At 42.3% G+C, this 23252-nt stretch overlaps 1 protein-coding gene across 2 annotated transcripts in view; it reads right to left on the bottom strand.

Moving 5' to 3' along the window:
* The window catches only part of SLC1A4 (solute carrier family 1 member 4), a 64711-nt gene that overhangs the window by 23023 nt on the left and 18436 nt on the right, over window positions 1-23252 (bottom strand). Inside the window, exon 1 of one of the 2 annotated variants that reach the window (XM_020985435.2) lies at window positions 14056-14858. The exons of the other annotated variant lie outside the window; for it this stretch is intronic. Within the exon in view, the coding sequence (XP_020841094.1) occupies window positions 14056-14579 (524 nt within the window). The 5' untranslated portion in view covers window positions 14580-14858. Of the gene's footprint in view, window positions 1-14055; window positions 14859-23252 lie in introns of those variants that run through there. 2 annotated transcript variants of the gene reach the window in all.

Here is a 23252-nt window from a genome sequence, read left to right as displayed (position 1 = left end):
ACACCATCTCAGCCCCTTTACCCCAAGCACCCTCCGGGTTGTGAAGCAGACACGTAAGCCTAGAGAGGACCGAACCCTAGTGGGTATGTGCACCTCCAGAGGCTGCCTTCAGGTATCTAAACAGCTGTCGTGGAAGGGGGGTTAGTCTTGTTCAGTCTGGCCCCAGAGGGCAGAACAGGAACGAGGAATGGGTGGAAGGTACTTATGGAAAAAACTTCCCAATGAATTACAGCTATCTAACAATGATCTAAGACAATTCCAAATGACTCAGGATGAACTATGGAGCCTGAAAGCAAATCAAAGCACACTATTTTCTCTTTTTGTGTGTGTGTTTTTTTGTTTTTTCTTTCCCGTGGTTTTTCCCTTTTGGTCTGATTCTTTTTTCACAACATGACTAATGTGGAAATATGTTTAATAGGATTGTACATGTGTAGCTTATATCAGATTGCATGCTGTCTTGGGGAGGGGGGAGGGGAGGGAGGAGAAAAAATGTAGAACTCAAAATATTATAAAAGTAAATGCTGAAAACTAAAAACCAACTAATTAACTAACTTAAAAAACAAATAAAACAAATTACAGCTATCTCATTACAAATTACAGTTGACTTCACTATAGGTCCATTAAGCCCTTCTTGACCCCCTCAAGCTGGGTGTCCTCCCTCTCAAAACTACTTCGTATTCATTTGGCGTATATCTCACACACACACACACACACACACACACACACACACACACACACACACACTCGAGCATGTGTCTCTTCTCTTAGAATGTAAGCTTCTGGAGGGCACAGACGTTACCTTGTGCTTCTGCATCCACAGTGCTTAGTGCAGTTCCCAGCCTATTTACTAATAAAAACTTGCTGACTAGAATGGCAGAATGGTTTGTATTTAAGTGTGGACTGGACCGGACATGGAGCCTCTAAAGTCCTTTCTGACTCTGGGTGTCTTCAGTGAGAATCCCCAGAGGACAGGGACTCATCTCTAGCCCTACAGCCTCTGTCTGTTCCCCCAAAGGAAGGGTGGAACTTGAGCTCTGATCCATCAATATTCTTTTTTTTTTTAATTTATTTATTTTTAGTTTTCAACATTCACTTCCATAAGATTTTGAGCTTTAAATTTTCTCCCCCCGCCACTTCCCCCATGGTGTACAATCTGATATAGGCTCTACATATACACTCACGTTAAGCATATTTTCCCATTAGTCATGATGTAAAGAACAATTAGAACTAATGGGAGGAATCATGAGAATGAAGCAATAAAACAAAACAACAAAGGAAAAGGAGAGCAAATAGTATGCTTCCATCTGCATTCAGACTCCATATTTCTTTCTCTGAGTGTGGACAGAAATTTCCATCTTGTGGATAGCAAATTTGGAGTTGTCTTAGATTCTTGCGTTGCTGTGAAGAGCCAAGTCTATCAAAGTCAGTTATCCCATAATGTGGCAGTTACTGTGTACAATGTTCTCCTGGTTCTGCTCATTTCACTCTGCATCAGTTCATGTAAGTCTTCCCAAGTTTTTTTGAAGTCTGCCTGCTCATCATTTCTTATAGCACAACAGTACTCCATTACATTCATATACCACAACCGGTTCACCCATTCCCTAATTGATGGGCATCCCCTCAATTTCCAATTCTTTGCCACCACAAAAAGAGCTGCTATAAACATTTTTGTACACATGGGTCTTTTTCCCGTTTTCATGATCTCTTTGGGATACAGAGGGGATCGAAGTTGTATTGCTGGGTCAAGGGGTTCATCAATATTCTTTAAACACAACTAAAACACCTTTACTAGGTCTTCCAAAAAAAAAGTCTCAGTACAGTTTTAAGCTTTAATAGCTATTATTATTTGGTTATGGGAAGCATTATAATTTATTAGAGAAATGTGAAGCCATCCTATATTCTGCTAATTGACATCTTTTAGCTAGGGGTTTTTAACCTGGGGCCTATTAAATTGTTTCAAAAATATTTTAATAATTATTTCAATATAATTTTTTCCTTTCTTTTGTAATCCTATGTATTTTATTTTATACATTTAAAAACATGATTCTGATGAGGGGTCAGCCTGAGACTTTACCGGACTGCCCACAAAAAAGGTTAAGAACCTTGTTCTAGATCAAACGTTAAGTACATTAAATCATTCTAAGGAATCACAAACAGCCAGGGAGTGGCAACCACTGACAGCAAAGAACAGCAAACAGAAGAAGAGGGGAAAAGGGCAAATATTCATCCAATTAAGTTTATTCCAAATAAGTCAGTATTTGCTTTGATTCGTAGGCAACTTACTTCATCTCCCAGGAGTCATCTGCTCATCTATAAAATGTGAAATTTAGACTGAATGACCTCTTAGGTCTCTGAGTAGGTCTGACACCCTGCGAATAGATAAGCTGACCATGGGGAACCACTCTTGCCTGCAGAAATTAACTGATGATGGGTGTACTTGGTAACACAGACTTAGTATAGAAGACCACTGCTGTTTCTTTAGAATTTACGTTTCAATGATCAGAGTTTATCTCTCTTTGTGCCACCCATGATGTGGGACTATAAAATAAGACTAATTGTTGTATGCAGCTTAGAGAATCTTCATTATTTTATGGTCCTCTCTAAAGCACAGGCACGATCATGTCACATACACACACACCCCCTCCCCCCCTCCCAATAATTTCTAGTTGTTTCTGATTATCTCTAGGAGCAAATACAAAATGCTCTGTTTGACATTCAAAACCCTTCATAGCCTAGCCTCCTCCTAGCTCTCTAGTCTTCTTCTGTCTTACTTCCCAACACATATTTTCGATCCAATGACACTGGCCTCCTGGCTGTTCCATGAACAAGACACTCCATCGCTCAGCTCTGGGCATTCTCTCCGGATGGCCCCCATACATGCCTGGAATGTTCTTCCTCCTCTGCTCCCAACTGCTGACCTCCCTGGCTTCCTCTAAGTCCCAACTAAAATCCTACCTTCTATAAGAAGCCTTCTCCAATCCCTCTTAATTCCAGTGCCTTAATGTTGTTAATTATCTCCTATTTTTACTGTGTATAGCTTGTTTTGTATATATGTGTTTGTATATTGTCTCCACCATTAGATTGTAAGCTCCTTGAGGGCAGTGACTATCTTTTGCCTTTTTCTGTGTCTCTGCCTTTTAGCGCTACATCTGGCAGGTGCCGTCTACAGTGTTCTGATCTATATCTTGCCATTGAACCCAGATGACTCCATCAGAGAAAGTGAGGCTGGTGACTTAGTACAGCCCTCCCTCACTTAACTCTAATTCACTTGCAAGTTATGCATCACCTTCCTGATGTCATGGTCCTCTTTCAGAACAAAGGACAAACAACAGCTCTATCTGGCACGTGTTGTTCAGTCATTTCAGTTGTGTACAACTCTTTGTGACCCCATGTGGGGTTTCCTTGGCTGGAATGGTTTGCCATTTCCTCTCCCACCTCATTTTACAGATAAGGAAACTGAGGTGAACAGGGTTAAGCGACTTGCCCAGGGTCACATAGCTAATAAGTGTCTTAGGGCAGATTTGAACTCAAGATTATGAGTCTTCCTGGCTTCAGGCCTGGCACTCTATCTACTGCACTACTAGCTTGTTCTTATCTGGCATATAGTAGGCACTTAATAAATGTTTGATTGATTTTGTGTGTTGATACATGAAGAATGCCAATGAGAAAAAAGAGAAGTAGTTAAATGCAGAACAAAACCTTCTGGTTTCAGCTTGGGCCACCTGGACTTCTGGATGTTCTCAAATAAGTCTAGTGGCTCTGCTACCTGGGAGACTCGTTCTTGGGAGTCGAGTTAATCCACCAACCAGACAATTAAGAAACACATAGTAAATGCCTACTCCAAGGTATGTCATCACCGGAGCTCCCACTAAAGTATATGCAATACCACTCTGTACTTCTATAGGCACCACATAACCTTGAGCCCATAGGTTTTGGTAGATCCATCCTGGGAACCTTCTTTTAACTCCCTTTCTGCACCAATCTCTTTTCTTTGGCTCAAGGACCCTATTTACCCCAATTCTGTCCCCTTGCTGCCTCAATTACTTCTGCAGCTACTCTATCCCAAAATCCCAGAATTTAGAGCTGGAAAAGACTTCAGAGATCATCTGTACTGCTGTAACATTACCTTTACCTTTGCCCCCGGCTATTCCTTCCTATCTCCCCCCTCCCATCCCCCCATCCCCATGAAAACTTCCAATCTTACAACCTCCTCAGCTTGGTGTAGAAAGTCTGATTTATCTAATTCATACTTAGGATATGAATGAATGCCTGAAAGCTCCTCAATCTTACTCTGAGGATGCTTATTTCTCAAACCAAATCAGTTTCTAATTGTTGAGATTTCTGGCAGAGTCAGAGAAACTGGAGGTGAGTTGTGGAGAGCAGAGGGCCTTTCATCAAAAACATCAGAGCTTATTCCTCTCTATATACCCCTGTATATAAGGCTGACTCTGGGAGCAAAGAGATGAAATGAGAGTTTGTGGGTCCCTCCCCTTCCTCACCCCACTCACTTTCCTACTGGAAGGAGGTGCTGGTTACACCTACATGGTTCAGTGGCTGGTGAAATGGACTTGGAGGAAAACCCAAGTACAGATGCTGGCTGTGTGATCCAGGGCAAATTGATTTACCTGTCAGGCTCAACTTCCTCATCTGTAAAACAGGGACAATAGCACCTAACTCATAGGATTGTTCGAGAATCAAATGAGATAACATACGTAAAGCAAATTTTGCAAATCTTAAAATGCTATACACATGCTAGTTGTTATTATTATTACCTTGATCTCTCACCTGCTTCCTTTCTGAAACAGGAAGTCCTATATCTTCGATGAAGGAGGGCTATGCCCACCGTAGAAGATAACAGGCTGCCCTGCCTAATTCATGTCAAAGCAATTACCAAGCACCTACTAAGTGCCAGACAGTTTGCTAAGTGTTAGTCTTAAGCCAAATGTGACCTAAGACCCGGCAGGAGCCAGAACACAGTAGATAACAAAGACTTGGGATCTGTCACCTACCTAAGGGATCCTAGAACACCCAGGCCTTGGGGTCCCCATGCTGGAGAAGGGTCCTCTTCAGTTATGGACAAGTCTTCATTAAAGGACTCAAAATAGCTCCCTCCCTGACCCAGATCTCCCCCCAGCTGACCCTAGAAATAACTGGTTCGCCTGTGTGAAAGGGATACCAACTAGAGTCATTTATATGAATTGCTGACCATTGATGCTCGATTACCAAGTAGCATCACACGAAGTGATAAGCAGCACGGCACTGTGGGTAAAGAGTACTGCTGTGGAGTCAGAAATCCCGCCTGGCTCTGAGATATTCTAGCTGTGTGACCACGGGACTTAATCTTTCACTGCCCTGGGCAATTTTCTCAGCCTAAATGACAGGCAAATTGGGGATCTGTATGGGTAGAAGGAAATCTAGATACTGACAAATTCACAGGTCCAGAACAAAAATAATGATAACACTCAGCCTGAAATGAGTGTTTAAAGAAACCTTATCTAGATCATCCAGTATATGACTTTGGGTAAGTCTAACCTCTCTGAGCCTCAGTTTCCTGATCTATAAAATGGGGGTAGGGGGAATTAAATCAGAAGATCTTTGAAGTCCCTTTAGGCATGGAAGAATAGACCTCTTCTTCGCTGCTGGCCCTCACCCTCAAAAACAAAACAAAACAAAAAAAACCAGGAACAGCAGATAAAATCACTGAGCACACGTCCAATAGCCCATTATGACAAAACCAGAGCTACCTAGAATTAGATGAAACTCAGCAAAGCCAGAAGTAGCCCCTAGAGGCCCAGAGAAGAGATTTAAGGGAGGAAAAAAAAAAGAAGCAAAAATGGTGCCGTGATGTTTAACTTTTTAAAAAACAGTTTGGGCCACACTTCGTTCAAACTGCCCACAGAGCAGTTTCAAGGCTTCCGAAACTTTCAGCTTTTATGTCCGGTGGCTGTTTGGTGTTTTAAGCCGTCTCATTGTCTGGGGCCTGCTGTACTTCAGCTAACCATTTCCTTGTTACATAGGACAGGAATGTACAACTATTTAACTTTTCCTAAGGTATATTTTTATGTTCCAAGGCTGTTTTCCTTTGCCAAAAAAAAAATCTTTTTTTAATGTTCAAAAGATCTTTACTAAATTAACTGAAAATTTCAAAGGTGACCTGGGACAGGATATGGTGCTGTATGAAATACATGTAAATACTTATTATCCTTAGTGCCCATTGTTAGAAAAAAAAAATGTGCCAGTTCTCTGCACATCTTGGAATGGAAGAAGGGCTAGGAGAAGTCTTAGTCTGGGGAATGTTCCTGGCTATGGGGGAGGCAACCGAGTGTTTATATCATTCTTTTTCTCTACTACCTCGATGACCACTGTGATGTGATGCCTTCCACTATGGGATCCTTTCCTCCGCAGCAAAGGGTCTGCAAGAATATCATACCATGATTTAAGAATTCAGTTTAAGCTCCAAATCACAGACCAGGAAGAAGGCAGCCCTACCAAGGCAACAACCTACCTCCTGGAAGTGGAACGTTTGGATGAGAACCTCCTAGCTTGGCCATTCTGCTCTCCTTGCCATTCTACACACCCAACACTCCCAGCTCTCATCTCTTTGCCCCAGTCCTGGATGTCTCCCAGGCCTAGAATACTCTCCTCTCTCACCTCTGCCTCTTAGGATACATGGATTCCTCAAAGACTCGATTCAGGTGCCATTTTTTATATGAAACCTATTCTGATGCCTCCCCAAATTCCTTAGGCATTTGTTTTGTACATATGTCTATACTTATATGTGTATGTCTTTCCTATTAAATGTAGGGGCTGCTCCATTTCTGTTTTGTGTCCCTACCTCTTAACAGAGTGCCTGGTGCATAGTAGGCACTTAATACATGTTTACTGACTGACAGACAGATGAGCCATAAACCTACTTATGCAATTTCCTTATAGTAATCCTTTGAGGGAGATGGTACATGTATTATTCCCATTTTATAGATGAAACAACTGAGGCCTAGAAATATTAAAGGACTTGCTCAAAATAATCAGCACATTATAGAGTTAGCACAGGAACCTGGGGTCTTCTGATTCTAAATCCAGCACTCTTTATTTTTTGTCCAGTTATTTATTCTGTAGTTCACTGACTGCTCTTTCAATTAAATCATAATAATATTATTTCTTTCCTAGGAAACGACTGGCTCTCACTCCCCTGAAATCTTCAGGATATTTTCCCTAGTGGGAGATTTACACTGTAGAACAGTCAATGACAATAATAACAAGCTATATTCTTAAGTTTCTTTAAGGACAAGAAACCCTATACCACCTTAAGTCTCAATCAGCCATTCTGAGACTTAATAATTATGCCCGATTCTACCTCCAGTAATAAAAGACAAAAATACAGAAAGGTCAATATTTAGAAAAGAAAAACTTCCCAAGTCACTTTTTCCAGGTGCCATCTTTGTGATCTACATTTTGCTTAGGAAGTCTCAGTTACATTCTTTAAGCTCTCATTCCCCTCCTTACACACAGCTTGTGAATGAACGGAGGGCCTGGGAATCGATGACACTTCCTGTTATGATTCAGCAGTGTTGCCCTCAGTGTTTATAAACTTCTGAGAGATGAAGAGGAAAAAGTCAGGGAATAAGTGTCATAACAAGACTAGAAGCCAATACTGACACACTACAAGACTGCACTGTTTACTCAGAAGGAGGAGAACTCTCCTTCCATCCCTACCAGACACTCTTATAAAGAGTGGGCTCTGCACGGTAATAAAGAATCTTTCCTATGTCTTACATAATTGCACATGTAGAACCTATATCTGATTGCTTATTGTCTCAAGGAAGGGAGAGGGGAGGGAGGGATAGAATTTGGAACTCGAAACTTTAAATAAAAATGTTAAAAAATTGAAAAAAAAGAACGTTTCCTTGTTTCCAAGTTGACACAATGAACACAGGTCAGACAGACAAAGTTCAGAAGCAGGAATGATCCCACATCTACCAGAATCACTCAGCATCTCAGCATTGGAAAGGGCCTTAAAGATCTTGGACCAATCCCCCCCATTTTCCGAATGAGTAAAAGTTAAGCCCAGAAAAATACTGTCTACTTGACCAGGTTTATCCACCTTGGTGCCTGTAAACTTTTAAGGTAGAGGAAAAAGCCTGGATGTCAAAGGAAGAGATTGTGAAGATCTCTTCACTTTATCATTTTTAAACAATTTGTTCAAACTTCATTCTTGTTTTCCAAGCAAACTATTCCTGCTCCACCCCCATGGTTAATGACTCACTCATGGGCCGATCAGTTTCAGCTGCTGTTTGCTAGTCTTCCTCCCCACCTCAAACCCATTCCATTCCCTGGACCAGAGCTCCTTGTCTTTTTCAATTTCATTTCCTCTCATTTTTAATCCTACTTAAACAATCAAAACAAAATATTCCTATGATGGTGTCCCATTTATAATTTCTGAGGATTCAATCCAAGTAACTAAAGCTTACCTGTGTACGTAACAAAACAATTTCAAAAAAAAAATTAACTATTTTTTTGGCTGAAAATCTCTCAAAAACAGGTTATCTTTCCCTGCCTGCCTTAAACTGGGCATTCAGAATGTGATTTATCCTTTTCTTGATGACTCAGGGTCATCATTGTGGAACATTAATTCTTGGCCTATGCTATGCATAACTATGACAATGCCCCTTGGTAGCTATTTGCCTAATATACCAGATGATCCCAAAAATATGCTAAACAGTTCAAGATCTTTGAGTCCTTGTGTCTGATCATTTCTTTTCCCCAATTCTTCCCTTGCTGTTTGTTAGCTATAACTTGCTGTTACTTTTCCACGGCCACCTTTAAGTCCTTGGGTGTCCAAACCCTATCCCACAGGGCTCTGCACTGGAAAGTCACATAACTTGTTAGAATTATGTAGACCCCTAAATAGGGTCTGAACGAAACTGGGTAACTTTCCTGCAAGGAAAAATACATATGCTTTTGTGTATGAGATTTACTATCATTTACTGTGGCTGCTGTATAAAACGGGATAAATGATACTTGCATTGCCTTCTTCATAAACTATAAAGGGCTATGTAAGTGCATACAATTATTCTCATCATTACCATCTGCAGGTGAGTTCTAAGATATGTGGCTGACAGGTAAGTGAGGTTTTGGTTGTATGTACTGTATCTAAAAAAAGTAGCTGAGTATCTTTGTTCTACCCAACCTCCTGTCTCATCTGACTACAGTTTGGCAAGGAAGCCCATGATTCCTAAATTGTCAGAGGATATGTCTAAAATCACATAAAAACTAGTCATGCATTACAACATTTTTTTAATGAATATTTACTCGTAGAATATTGAGTTTTAGGAAAACATTTCCACGTGGCTCACAACTCAACGCTTTTTCTTTTTTTCTTGTCAACTACTTTGCTTTGGTCTGACAGCAGTATTTGAATTGTGATCCTAAGTAAACAGAGGAGGCAGCATCTTGGATAAAGAGCTGGCCTCAAAGCCTGGAACACCTGGGTTTGAGTCTAAGCAGGGGTGGGGAATCTATGGCCTCGAGGCCACATGTGGCCCTCTAGGTCCTCAAGTGCAGCCCTATGATGGAATCCAAACTTCCCGGAACAAATCCCCTTCATAAAAGGATTTGTTCTGTAAAACTTGGACTCAGTCAAAAGGCCACACCCAAGGACCTGTGGCCTCAAGGCCGCAGGTTCCCCACCCCTGGAAGCTTTATCACATAGTGGTTCTGGGGACCTGGGCAAGTCACTTACTTATCTTTTCAGTGTTCCAAACAAATCTCTAAGATTATAAATCAAAGAGAAGGGGCTGACTCACACCGGAAGGGTTTCCTCTTCCAGGAGTCCCTTGTATCAATGAAACCACACGTCTAACCCCTGTAACGATTAAATATAATATCTGCACAAATATACCTCAGACAGAGACAGATATGTCAATTTGCTCCATCAATATAAAACACACATACATCTTAGACTGTAGCAACAGATAAGACAATAAAAAATCTCAGGTAGATTGAATCAACAAATAAACAATAAAAAAGCTCAGGTAGATTGGAGAAAAAGACAATTAAAAAGCTCAAAACCAAGTGGAGATGATTTTCCCCCTTCCCATACTCTTCCAACCAAAGCTGCTTACTTGCCAGTTCCACACCAGACCACGCCAAACGTTATTCCCTCAATATATGTTAGAATAAGTATTCCCTTATGCTACTCAACCTCCCACCTCCAGGTCTTTGTATAGGCTGTCTCATATGCCTAGGATGTTCTCCCCTCCTCCCCTTCCATCTTTATTTACCCTCACGACTTTGACCTCTGTGACTATATGACCAACCAGGGCAGCATAGTTTAGTAGAGGGACCACCAAACTAAGAGTGAGAAACCTGGTCTTTAGTCTTGGCTGGGCAACCACAGCCAAACCCCTTAATCTCTCTAGCTCCATTTGTTCAACAATAAAATGGGATGCCTCCACCTGCCCTACCTGCATCACAGGAAGGCTGTGAGATGAAAGGTCACACATGTGAAAGTGGTTTTGAAAAAGAAAGGTGTTAATTAACTCAACGAACCTGAGGAAAGGAAATTGATGCTGCAGACTCCACGGGCTCCTCTCTCACGTGGTTCTAAAGTATTTATGCTCAATCCTAAATTGTTTTTGCTGTCCAATGGTTTCAGCTGTGTCCAATTCTTGGCATAACCCCATTTGGGTTTTTTTTGGGGGGGGAAAATACTGGAGTGGTTTGCCATTTCCTTCTTCAGCTCATTTTATAGATGAGGGAACTCAGGCAAATAGAGTTAAGTGACTTGCCCAGGATCACACAGACAGTAAGCGTCTGAGGCTGGATTTGAACTCAGGAAGACAAACCTGACTCCAAGCCCAGGGTGGGTTCTATCCACTTCGCTACCTAGCTCCCCAAATCCTAAATCACTTCCTCCCTATAAACTTTTTCTTTTTTAAAGCAAAGCCATGAAAACAGAAAATAAACACTGTGGTTCAGTGGAAAGAGTCAAAAGATTTGGGGTCAAATTGCACCTCTAATGTGTAGGTCCCTAGGTCCGCTCGTCTGTAAAACACGGAGTCAGACTAGAACGGCTTCTGAGGTCTCTTTTAGCTCTGGAATGATGAGTCCCTGTGAATCCCTTGCAAAAGTCAGGATCATTTTACAACATGCACATTCTGGGCAAGAATTCCTAGGCCCACTGATAGCTAGATTTGAACAAACCCATTATTTTAAAGCTGCACCTGCATAGAAACTGGCTAAAGTGAACTGGGGCTTAAAAACCTAACATTTAAAGCCATTGAACCACAATCGAGTGAGATCAAGGTATAAAAATAAGCCCTTTACCCCACAGCTGATGTTGCTGCAACATAGAGGGTTTTGACACCCCTTCCTAGCCTCTGCTGTAACAGTGAGACACCCCTAATTTTGTAGTAAGCTCAACCTGGGAAGTCACTAGACCTCCACTTTGATTACCTGGCATATTGAAGAGGAAGGAAATCTACTGTCACTCTCATTACCTGAGATCAATGATAGCCAACAGTTCCAGAACTTAATATAGATCTGCCTGTTACCTATCCAAGCACTATATGAATATGAATTATTACTGCATGTCATCTATAAATCCCTATTTGTTTCACTCCACACCTAAGAGTTTCAGAGGTTTCTCAATTCCTAAAATCTGGTCGATGTGTTGAGATGAGTGAAGACAGCTACCTCTGCTTTCCACTCAAGGCCTGCATAACCTTTTATTTGTGGGTGTTTCAAATCCAGTAGCCAGGGTGGCTAGGTGGATAGAGCACTGAGCTTAGAATCAGGAAGTTCAAATCCAGCCTCAAACACTTACTAGCTGTGTGACCCTGGGCAAGTCACTTAACCCTGTGTCTCAGTTTCCTCACCTGTAAAATGAGAAGGAAATGGCCTATCACTCCAGTATCTTTGCCAAGAAAACCTCAAAAGGGGTCACAAAGAGTGAGACATGAATGAACATCATTCTCTCAAACCCACAGTGACTAGTTTCCCAACCAGGACAAAATGTCCCAGGGGCAAGAGAAACCTAAATAATACTCTCAGATAAACCTTTTGAGACACTTTCATTTGGGGCCTTGGGAAAGGGATATCTCTTTATGGTGATGGGCAGAAGGGACACAACACTCACTCCCCCCCCCATTTTTAGATGGGGGGGAGCTTATCCAGGATAAAGGAGGAAAGAGAAATCACCCTAGTTCAGGGCCCTATAGCCCCCTTATTAACAGCCTCTGAATTGCCCTTCCTGCCTCCACTTTCTCCCTCTCTAATCTATACCCTACACAGCGGTCAAAGTGATAAGTCTTAAAACACAGATTTGATCATGTAACCCCCAACTCCACTGAAAAACCTTCAATGACTCCTAGTGCCTCTAGAATAACATCCTTAGCCTGGAACTGAACCCTCCATAACTGGCTGCTGTCTACCTTTCATCATTTCTTTGTAGTTTTTTTGTTGTTGTTTTTCCAGGCAATTGGGGTTAAGTGACTTGCCCAGGGTCACACAGCTAGTAAGTGTCAAATGTTTGGTCTGAGGTCGGTTCTGAACTCAGGGTCTCCTGACTTCAGGGCTGGTGCTCTATCCACTGGACCACCTAGCTGCCCCCATCATTTCTTATTACTTCCCCTCATGTACCTTCTCTGTTCCAATCAAACTGAGCCATCCACAGTGCCTGGTACACACATTTCCTGACTTTTCTGTGTCTTTACACAAGTGAGTGAGTGTCTTCCCCACCCTAGAAAAACCTCTCATCTTCTAGAATCACTAGCTTTCTTTCAAAGGACAGCTCAGGGGCCTCCTTCTACGTGAAGTTTTGCTTCATCTTCCCAGGGGTAGAGAACCTGTAGCCTTGAGGCCACATGTGGCCTTCTAGGTCCTCGGGTTCGGCCTTTGGACTGAGTCCAAGTTCTACAGAACAAATCCTTTTATTAAGGGGATTTGTTCTGTGAAGTTTGGATTCGGTCAAAGGGCCGCACTACAGGGCTACATGAGGCCCTAGGCCACAGGTTCCCCAACCCTGTATCTTGCCTCGCCCCTCCTATGGGCTCCCCTCCAATAAGTTATTAGTACTCTCTCCTGATTGAAAGCAATTACTTAGGCACCTAGTAGGTGCTCAACAAATACTTTTTGTTGACTCTGCTGGCTTCCTAATTTAACTAATTATTTTTGCCTACTAGATGCTATATACTCAGTTGTTTTTATACTCCCAAAGGACTGCACAAGGCTGTCACACTACCTTCAAAGTTTCAGTATCTTGGGATACTTACGGTCCCTTCAACCTACTTACATATTCTTTCTCTCCGACCCCCAAGAATCAGGTGGGAAAACACATACTCATTTCATTTTCTAGATGAAGAAATGGAGGTACCAGATTATTCAACCTCAGTGTACAAACAAGGTCCTTCACTGCCTCTAGCCTTAATTGTTGGGGAGTAAACTTCTATGACTCCAATCATAAGGCCATTCCAAAACGAGGCAAAGAACCTGAGTCTTTACAAGGTGGCTGTGCAAATTCTGCAGAACGTATCTGCAAACTGTTTCAGTTCCTAGGAAGGCAAAAAGGTATTACAATCAAGAGAAGGTCCCAAGTCCTCCGTCCTCTTACATCTTGGCTCAGGAAAGCATGCATTTCATCTTAGCTAAAGCAATCCTCACCCTCCTGTTTCATCAGTATAACTGGGAAGCTTTGTCAGCCTCTTCAGGGAAAGGACAGAGCAGTTAGAACTGGATTTGAGAAGATTTATGGGAGGATATCGAAATTTCACTTTTCTGTTGGTTGATAAAGGCCCTGCCAGGTGTAGATTTACAAAAGATAGTTTAACATTATGTATAGATTGGTGACTTTTAATTTGCATCTTTGAAAAGTCACTGTAGCCAACTGAAGAATTAGGATGAGGAGGGGAGGTAAAGTGGAGGCAAGGTGGGGGAGATGTGAAACTTTCTAATAATGGTAATTTAAACTCAGCTGCCTGTAGGCTCGGGGTCTTCCAATGGGGGGGGGGGGAAGCGGGTGTCTGTAATGGGAAGAAAGGCCAAAAGAAGTCTGATTACCTGACCAGGTCAAGAAACGAATCTACAGTTTCCTTGGTGACAGGCGGTGTTTCTGAGCTCTCCAACCCCAGGTCGCTAGACAGGAGGGCCCCGGCGCCGGCTCCCGGACGGATGATGAAAGCCAGGGCGACCGCCAGCGCCGAGGCGCCCAACGTGGTCAGCAGGAAATAGGCGACAGCAATGCCCCCCAGGCGGCCCAGGGAGCTGGCGTCCAGGCTGGCCGCGCCCGACACCAGGCTGCAGACCACGAGAGGCAGGATGACCATGCGCAGCATGCGGAGCAGCATCTCCCCGGGGAAGGCCAGGTAGGTGGCCTGCGCCGGGCTCAGCGCCAGTCCCCGCAACGCCGCGCCCAGCCCGGCGCCCGCCAGCACCCCGGACACGGTCAGCAGCACCAGCGCGTTGCGCCGCAGGAAGCCCCCGCAACGCCGCGCCCGCCCTGGCGCGCCGCCCTCGGCCGCCCCCGGCACCGGGGCCGGTTCCTTGCCCTCAATGTATCTGTTGGTCTCGTTGCTCTTCTCCATGTTCTCCGGGTGACTTTACCGGGCCGATCCCGGACCGCGGCTGGGAAAGAGGACCGTAGATGCTTCCCCAAAGGACTGGGTTAGAAGGGTTCGGCGAAGCGGGGAGCCCACGCAGCTTCGCCCTCTTCCTTCTTAGCGGGCGCGCCGGGGCAGGAACGTGCGGGGCAGACCGGGCAAGGCTGGGCCGGCGAGGAGGCCCCGGGCACGGGCTGGAGCACTGGAAGAGTGGCGTGCACCGCACCGGGCTTCCCAAAGCGGCCGCCGAGGGCTGAGGATGATGCAACTAGCAGAGCAGCCAGCCCCCTTCACACCCCTCTGGCCTGGACGCCCCGCCCTGCCGGCGCGGCCTCGACCAATCAGAGCCCGAGAAGCGCCCCCTCCCTCCCTCTCTTCCTCCTTTCTTGGCTCGGGAGCCAGACATCCTCCCGCCGGGCTCTACTGGGAGCTGGGGCGGGGTCTGGCGGTGGGCGCTGTCTGAGCCCGCGTGGGGGCGGGCCCCCCCTGGCCAATCGCCGGGTAGCAGCCTCTTTTCTCCTAGCTGGAGGCTGGGATGGAATTGAGCACTGTTGCTTTGGAGGGGGGGAGGAGGTTCTGCACCTGTTCGAGCCTCTGCATTTGGGGTCAGGGTCTTGGGACAGATAATGTTCGGAAGAGACCACCTCTGCACGCCTCTCCGAGAGTACTTGGAGGCTGCCCAGTCTGCAAAAAACCGGAGCTAGTGAATATACTGGGCGCGACGCTGAGCCCCCGAGTTTCCTTCTTTAAAGTGAGATTAAGAGGTTGGGGCGAGGCGGGGAGTTTCCCATAGAGGTGTCTCTTAAGTCAGCTCCGCCAGTGCCCCATCTCTGCTGGGCAAGCCTGCATTCCTCTTCGGAATGGGGCCCTGGTGAGGACAGTGGGTCCGGTGTCTGCTAAGAGGGAGATAACTAAATATCTGTCCTAGGAAAAGACGGATTGTCAGTGACTTCTGCGCTTTAACTTTAGCCTTGGGGGACAAAAGCCAACACGCATGAACTAAGGATAATTACAAAGCACACACTAAGTAGGAAAAAAACAACAAAAACACAAACTGCTGTACGAAATCGGTTCGCAGTGGTGAGGGCAGGCGGGCGAGGTTTAAGCAGGGAATTAAGACTGAAGCTCCACTGAGCAGATGGGTCATTAAGCATCCCCCAGACTAACAGGCTTTGTCCGGTTGAATGGAAGCGGAAGAGGCCAACCCCCTTTATACAATTATTATCGCTGCAGAACTGCAAGCAGTTCATATGTTCTGGTCTTTCCTCTTTTCTCTAGTTAGATTTCTTTGTTTACGTATTTGAAATTGTATGACCTCAGAATATGCTTGAATATTCACAAGTGCCAATGATTCCCTGACAAATGGCTTTGGATGATTTTAAACACCCTCCAAAAGCCCAGCAATCCGGGGCACAAAGTAGGAACTGCAAAGGCTGTCTGAGCAATGTTTTCTTTCAGTCGGACCTTGGAAAAATATTGCAACGTGGCACTTCACTGTCACATTTATAAAACTGCTCAAATTTTCTATTTGTGGTTTCAAAAAGGAATTTTAAATTGCTTTCCTAAAGCAAATAGGCACTTAATAATAATTGTTTACATGGAAATAGCCTGGATTGATGAGGGGAAAGTTAGGTTGCCATGGACCATGCCAGATGACAATTGGCTTGAAGGAACGAGGACAGTTTAGTCTGGACATGATTTCCTTCAAACCCGGAGAGGTTGGCACGTGGAGAAGTTCTGTTTGGCCCAGAGGGCAGAAGTTGAGGGGAAGTTGCAAAGGGACATCTTTTGATCTGATGTAATGAAAAGCTTCCTCTAACAATTACAGTTATCCAGAAGTAAAATGAAGCTGCCTCTGGGGGTAAAGGTTTCCCTTCACTGAAGAAGACGTCTTCTAGCAATGGCTGGTTTTCCTTTTGTCAGGTAGGTAATACACATTTTTAATTATGAGCTGAACCAGATGTCCAATGAAGTCCCTTCCAACTCTGAAATTCTTATTTCAGGTATTGGATGGGTATTTCCTATACACAAAAGAGATGCTAAAAGTCTTACAACATGCATTGACAAGCCTTAAACAATCAGCAATTTATAAGTTATTGTTACTATCAGCTAGGAGGGAGTCATAAATTCTATTGGGCAGGGTGGCTGAATAGGCATTGTTACATTTCACCTTGGTTCTGCCCTCTAATTCTCGAAGAGGATGTCCTGCTAATCCTGCCAGTCCAGGGTAGGGCTTGGACTCATCCCCTGCCAGTAGTCATTTTCTCCTTTGAAGAAATTCCCCTTGCCACCAGTCAGCTCCAGCCAATACACTCAGTTCCTTTCTTCTCTGAAATCTGAGATAAATAAAATATCACACAAAAGATAAATACCATACCATGTGGAATAGTGCTTGACTGTTCCACTAATGAACACTTTGACCTTAGACAAATCACTTAACCTTTCTGAGTTTCTTCCTCTGTAAAATAAAGGGTAGATCTATATTACTTCTGGCTCTAACATTCCATTACTTCATAACCATATATATGTACAAAAGATAGTACTGATTATGTTGAGCCAGGGAAGACTACAAAGTATCCTCAGTGTAATTGTAGTAATACAAAAAAAAAGTTAGTCTACCCATCTGTAGGAAAACAAAATAGAAGACATCTATGTTTTCCCAGATTGTGACATGAAGCTAGATGACAGCCTGTCAAATTAGTCCATCAATATATACAATTTGGACAAATGTGGTGGATGGAAAAGAAATTGGGCCCCATGTTGAGCAGCTAGGTGGTGCAGTGGATAGAGTGCTGGGCCTGGAGTCAGGAAGACTTCCCTTCCCAAGTTCAAATCTGGCCTCAGACACAGTAGCTGTGTGACTCTGGGCAAGTCATTTAACCCTGCTTACCTCAGTTTCTTCATCTGTAAAAATGAGCTGGAGAAAGAAATGGCAAACCACTCCAGTTTCCTTGTAAGAAACACGGTCCCAAATGAATTCATGAAGAGTTAGAAATGACTAAACAAAAACTACCCTGATTTTGGCCCCACCCAGATCCCCTACCATCATGATGTCACAGAGCTAAGAATGATGGAATCCCAGGATCTCAGAGTCAAAACTACGAATAAATATAAATGAGAGGCTGTAAGCAGGTGGTAGCACATTACTGATAATATACATATAAAAATGGAATAAAGTTAATGCAGAATACATATGACTGCAGGAGACAGACAAAAGATGGGCAGCATGCACACTATATTGGTACCCCAGAGATAATGAAAAGAACCAAGAGGAGGCCTCCAGTGCATTGATGAGCTCATGGACGACTTTTGGTAAGAGCTGGACAGAAGATAAAGCTTAGAACTGGTTATGAAGCGCTCCAAAGGGTGCAGTGGAAGTAGTGATTTTGATGAACTCATACCATTCCAAGTAATCACATAAAAATGCCCACATGAAGAACTTTAATGACATATCTAAATGTTACAGTCTTGAACTCTTATTTTATCAACTACTGCTTGAAGTAAGCAACTGAATGGGGCTTAAGAATCTCTGTGCCATTTAGAGACGTGGGTAATGGTGTTTGTTTTAACAGAATTTGACCTGTTTGCATACTTCAGTGTATGGTGTTGGAGGGTAAGAACAGTGGTTATGTGAAACACACTGTATTTTCTCATAGGACGTGAAGCCGCAGGATTTCTGATTTTAACTTAGACCAATCTTGAAAGTAGTGCTCATATTTCCTTAGGCTCACAAAAGATTATCACATTGCTCAATCAATCCACAAATATTTGCTGTGGGCCTAACTCATAAAGAACATGGTATTTTTATTTTTATTTATTTATTTTTTCAGTTAGCAAACATTTATTTTTCTCTCTGTCCCACCGAGGGCCCCCACCTCCTCCCATTCTTTGGTTGGAGGGGTGGGGAGAGGAACAAAACTCTTGTAATAAATATACCTCTTCAAGCAAAACAAATGCTCACTTTGGCCATATCCAGAAATGCATGTCTCTGTGTGCATATAAAATCTGTCACTTCTCTTTCAGGAGGTGGGTAGCGTTTTTCATCACTTGTCCTCTGAAGTCATAGTGGATTATTTTGTTGGTTGATAAGTCATTCTAAGCTGAATTTTATGCTTTGAAAGAATGAGTGAGTGGGGGCAGCTAGGTGGTGCAGTGGATGGAGCCTTGAAGTCAGAGGACCTGAGTCCAAATCTGGAATCAGACCAAACACTTGACACTTACTAGCCGTGTGACCCTGGGCAAGTCCCTTAACCCCAATTGCCTAAAAATAAAAAAAAATGAATGAGTCAATGAATGAATGAAAGTGAATCAAAAGCACTTATTAAGCACTTACTATGTGAAAAACTAATGCAAAATACAAAAATCAAGACTGCCCCTGTTCTTATGGAGTAAATTTATGAAGAACAGGAATAGTCTTGATTTTTGTATATAACTTTTTTGTACACAGTTGTTTGCATATTGTCTTCTTCATTAGACTGTGAGTTTCTTGAAAGCAAGGACTATTTTCTGTCTTTCTTTGTATCCTCAGAGTTTCTTACTTGCCCAGTACATTGGCACTTAATGTTTTTTAACTTGACTTTTCATTAATTGATTGGTTTAATCAAGATATATGTGCTTTTAGTGATTAATTGGGACTAGGGTCTACCCTTACATGTAAATTAAAGTCTTTATTTATTATAGTTTATTTTTTTAAAATTCAATTTTATTTAATTTTCAGTTCTGATTTCTTTCATTTCTATCTTTCTTTCCCCTTCTCCATCCCATTGAGAAGGCAAGAAAAACACAACTTGTTACAAATCTGTATAGTCAAGTAAAACAAATTCCCACAGTAGCTATATCCAAACAAACAAAAAAAAAGAAGAAAGAAAAGAAAATATACTTCAATGTGCACTGAGTCCATCAGTTCTCCATCTGAAGGTAACTAGCAATCACCTTTGGAATTATGGTTGGTTATTGTGTTGATCAGAGTTGTCTTTCAAAGTTATTTATCTTTACAATATTGTGGTTATTGTATAAATTGTTTTCTTAGTTCTGCTTATTTTACTTTGCATCAGTTTATACAAGTTTTCCTAGGTTTTTCTGAAATCATCCCCCACATCATTTCTTATAGCACAATAGTATTCTATCATATTTACATATCATAATTTGTTCAGCCATTCCCCAGTGGATGGGTACCCCCTCAGTTTTCAATTCTTTGCCACCACAAAAAGAGCTGGCATAAATATTTTTGTATATATAGGTCCTTTTCCCCTTTCTTTGATCTCTAGGGTACAGACCTACTAGTAGTTTTGCTGGTCAAAGGATATGCACAGTCTAGTAGTTCTTTGGGCATAGTTCCAAATTACTTTTCAGAATGGTTGGACCAGTTTACAGCTCAATCAACAGTGAATTAAAGTACCTGTTTTTCCATAGCCCTTCCAGAATTCGTAATTTTCCCCTTTTCTCTGCTTTACCAATTGAGTTTGAGGTAGTACCTCAGAGTTTTTTAAATTTGCATTTCTCTGTTAATGATTTAAAGTATTTTTTCTTATGGCTGTTGATAGCTTTGCTTTCTTCCTCCGCAAACTGCTTGAGTCATACTCTTTAACCATTTATTTATTGGAGAATGAGTCATAAATTTGACTTAATTCCCTTTGTAGCTTAGAAATGAGACCTTATCAGAGAAACTTGCTGCAAATACTTTTTTCCTTACTTTCTTGCTTCTCTTTTAACTTTAGCTGCATTGGTTTTGTTTGTGCAAAATCTTTTTAATTTTGTATAATCAAAATTGTCTATTCACCTCTTGTGAATCTCTCTCTCTCTTGTTTGGTCATGGACTATTCCTCTATACATAGTTCTAATAGGTAATTTCTTCCATGCTCCTCTAATTTGCTTATAATGTCACCCTTTATTTCTAAAACACTCATTTGGAACTTATGTTGGTGTAAGGTGCAAGACACTGGCCTATATCTAGTTTCTGCTAGACTTTTTGGTGTTATTGCTAGTTGTTTTTCAGTCATGTCCAACTCTTCATGACCCCATTTGGGGTTTTCTTGGCAAAGATACTGCAGTAGTTTGCCATTTCCTTCTCCAGCTCATTTTACAGAGGAGAAAACTGAGGCAAACAGGGTGAAGTGACTTGCCCGGGGTAACACAGCTAGTAAGTAAGTGTCTGAGGCCAAATTTGAACTCAGCAAGTAAAGTCTTTCTGACTCCAGGCCCAGCACTCTATCCACTGCGCCATCTAGCTAGTTGCCAGGATACTTTCTGGTTTTCCCAAGTTTTTAGTCAATGTAGTTTAAAGCCTTATATTCCTAGATGAGTGAGTTCACAGAGCCATTTGAGCAGTAATTCATAGAGTTATAGCTGAAAGAGACAGAATTTAAAGGTCATTTAATCCAACCTCCTCATTCTGGAGTTGAGGAAACTGTCCACAGAGAAGTTGAAAGACTTTTCTCAAGGTTATAAAGGTAGTCTGTGGCAGTGTCAGGATTTGAACCCAGATCTTCTAACTCTAAATCTAGGATCTTTCCCACTACACCAGTACACTTTTCCCAGGACCCAGGAATTCTAGGCTATAGTTATGTCACAATGTTTGTGACTTATTTCCTACCTTAAGGTTTGGCTTTATTTTTTTTTTTAAACACTTGACTCTTTTAAGATTTATTGACAGTAGTTTTTGTGAAATAGTGACAACTTTAACTGGAGGCAGTTACCTTGGAGAAATGCAAATTTTCATCTCTTCAGGAGAATATGGCTGCTGCTTTTTTTTCCTCCTTGCTGAAAGACATATCTAGGAAGTTCCTCTAGCAATAATTAACTTTCTGTTCGATTCCATGTCTTAAAAGCTGCTTGCATTTTTGTTTTTATTTTTTCAGTTCTGAAATTCTAAACAACAAATTAAAATGAGCATTTCTGAATTTAAAGTACAACAGAAAAAGATCGTACACAGAACTATCTATTGCATAGAACTTGCTTTTCCTTTTAAGTATATAATAAATTTGACATGTAACTTTCAAAGCTATGCTATTTGTCTGTTACTTGTTGGCCTTCCTTACGTTCTTTTCTGTATATTTAAAAAATACTTCAATGCTCCTCTTTTTTTTCCTCTTTCTTTTGGGGGGTGGTGGTGGTAGTGGAGGTTACCTCTTTCTTTCTCTTACCTTCTCCCAAAATTTGAAGAAACAAAAAGAAAGAAAAACAAAACCCTGTTAAAAAGTATGAATGGGGGAGGGCAGCTAGGTGGTGCAGTGGATAGAGCTCCAGCCTTCGAGTCAAGAGGATCTGAGTTCAAATCCGCCCTCAGACACTTGACATTTATTAGCTCTGTGACCCTGGGCAAGTCACTTAACCCCTATGGCCTCACCAAACGCAAAAGCAAAACAAAAAACCAATAGTGTGAGTAGGAGAGAGGATTCTGGGAAGATGGCAGAGTAGGTCAGAAAATTCCAAGCTCTCCGGATTTCCCCCACAAACAAGACAAAATAGCACCTCAGGGTGAACACCAAGTAGTAAAAATAAACAAGATTGGGGGTAGAACAGTGGTCCTTTTGGAACAATGGGAGAACGGAAGAAAAGTCCTAGGGCTGAGGTTTGGTCTCTGTGAAGTATAAACACCTCCATGCTAGTTCCACTGAAACAACATGCAGTGAGCCCTGGGGAGAGTTGGGTTGGGAAGGAGCTTTGGCCCCAGCCACAGGAATTTTCACCTCCCAGACAGTGTGAGGAGTTGGGCATCTGAGCAGAGGAAGATTGAGGGAAACTCTGCTGATATGACAATATAGCTTTGCTGCTGAGATGTGACCCTGGATGAAAAGGAACCAGCATGTGTCAGGGCAGAAGCAGTGGGACAGGGTCCCTACTGGCTGTGGACTCTTGTGGAGGGCGAAGTTCTTGGTTCCAGTTCCAGGCCAGAGGGGAGAACTGAAGGAGAGCTTAAGGCCAGAGGCACCATCTCCCATTCCCCAGGATTAGATGTGATTAGAACAAGTTGCTGTAATTTTTTTTTTCTAATGAGCACACAAGGGAGAAAGAACCCAACCATAGACAGTTACTATGGAAATAGAGAAGACTGGGGTTTGTCTTCAAAGGAGAATATTGAAGCAAAAAAAGCCTCTCCTACCCCAAAGAATAACCTCAAATGGTCACCTGCCAAAAAAGAATTCATAGAAGAACTTTAAAAAGACTTTAAAAATCAAATGAGATTGACGAAAAACTTTAAAAAAAAACCAATCCAAGAAAAACAAGATTATGGAAAAAAAGTTAACCAACTGAAGGAGATCCAGAATCTTTTTTTTTTTTTTAATGAGGCAGTTGGGGTTAAGTGACTTGCCCAGAGTCACACAGCTGGGAAGTATTACATGTTTGAGGCCGATTTTAAACTCAGGTCCTCCTGACTCCAGGGCTAGTACTCTATCTACTATGCCACCTAACTGCCCCTATCCAGAATCTTAAGGACGAAAATGACTCCTTGAAAATTAGACTTGGGCAAGGGGAAGCTAGCAAAGTTATAAGAGACCAAGAAATAATAAAACAAAATATAAAGAAAGAAAAAATAGAAAAGAATGTGAAACATCTCATACAAAAAACAACTGATCTGGAGAACAGATCAAGAAAAGAAAACATAAGAATAATCAGACTACCTGAAAGCTAAGATAGAAAAAAGTTTTGATACAATAA

The sequence above is a fragment of the Phascolarctos cinereus genome, unplaced genomic scaffold (assembly GCF_003287225.1).
Source record: "Phascolarctos cinereus isolate Bilbo 61053 unplaced genomic scaffold, phaCin_HiC Scaffold_2;HRSCAF=192, whole genome shotgun sequence".
Lineage (NCBI taxonomy): Eukaryota > Metazoa > Chordata > Mammalia > Diprotodontia > Phascolarctidae > Phascolarctos > Phascolarctos cinereus.
Note: the sequence above shows the minus strand (reverse complement) of the source record. Positions and strands in the feature narration are given on the sequence as shown.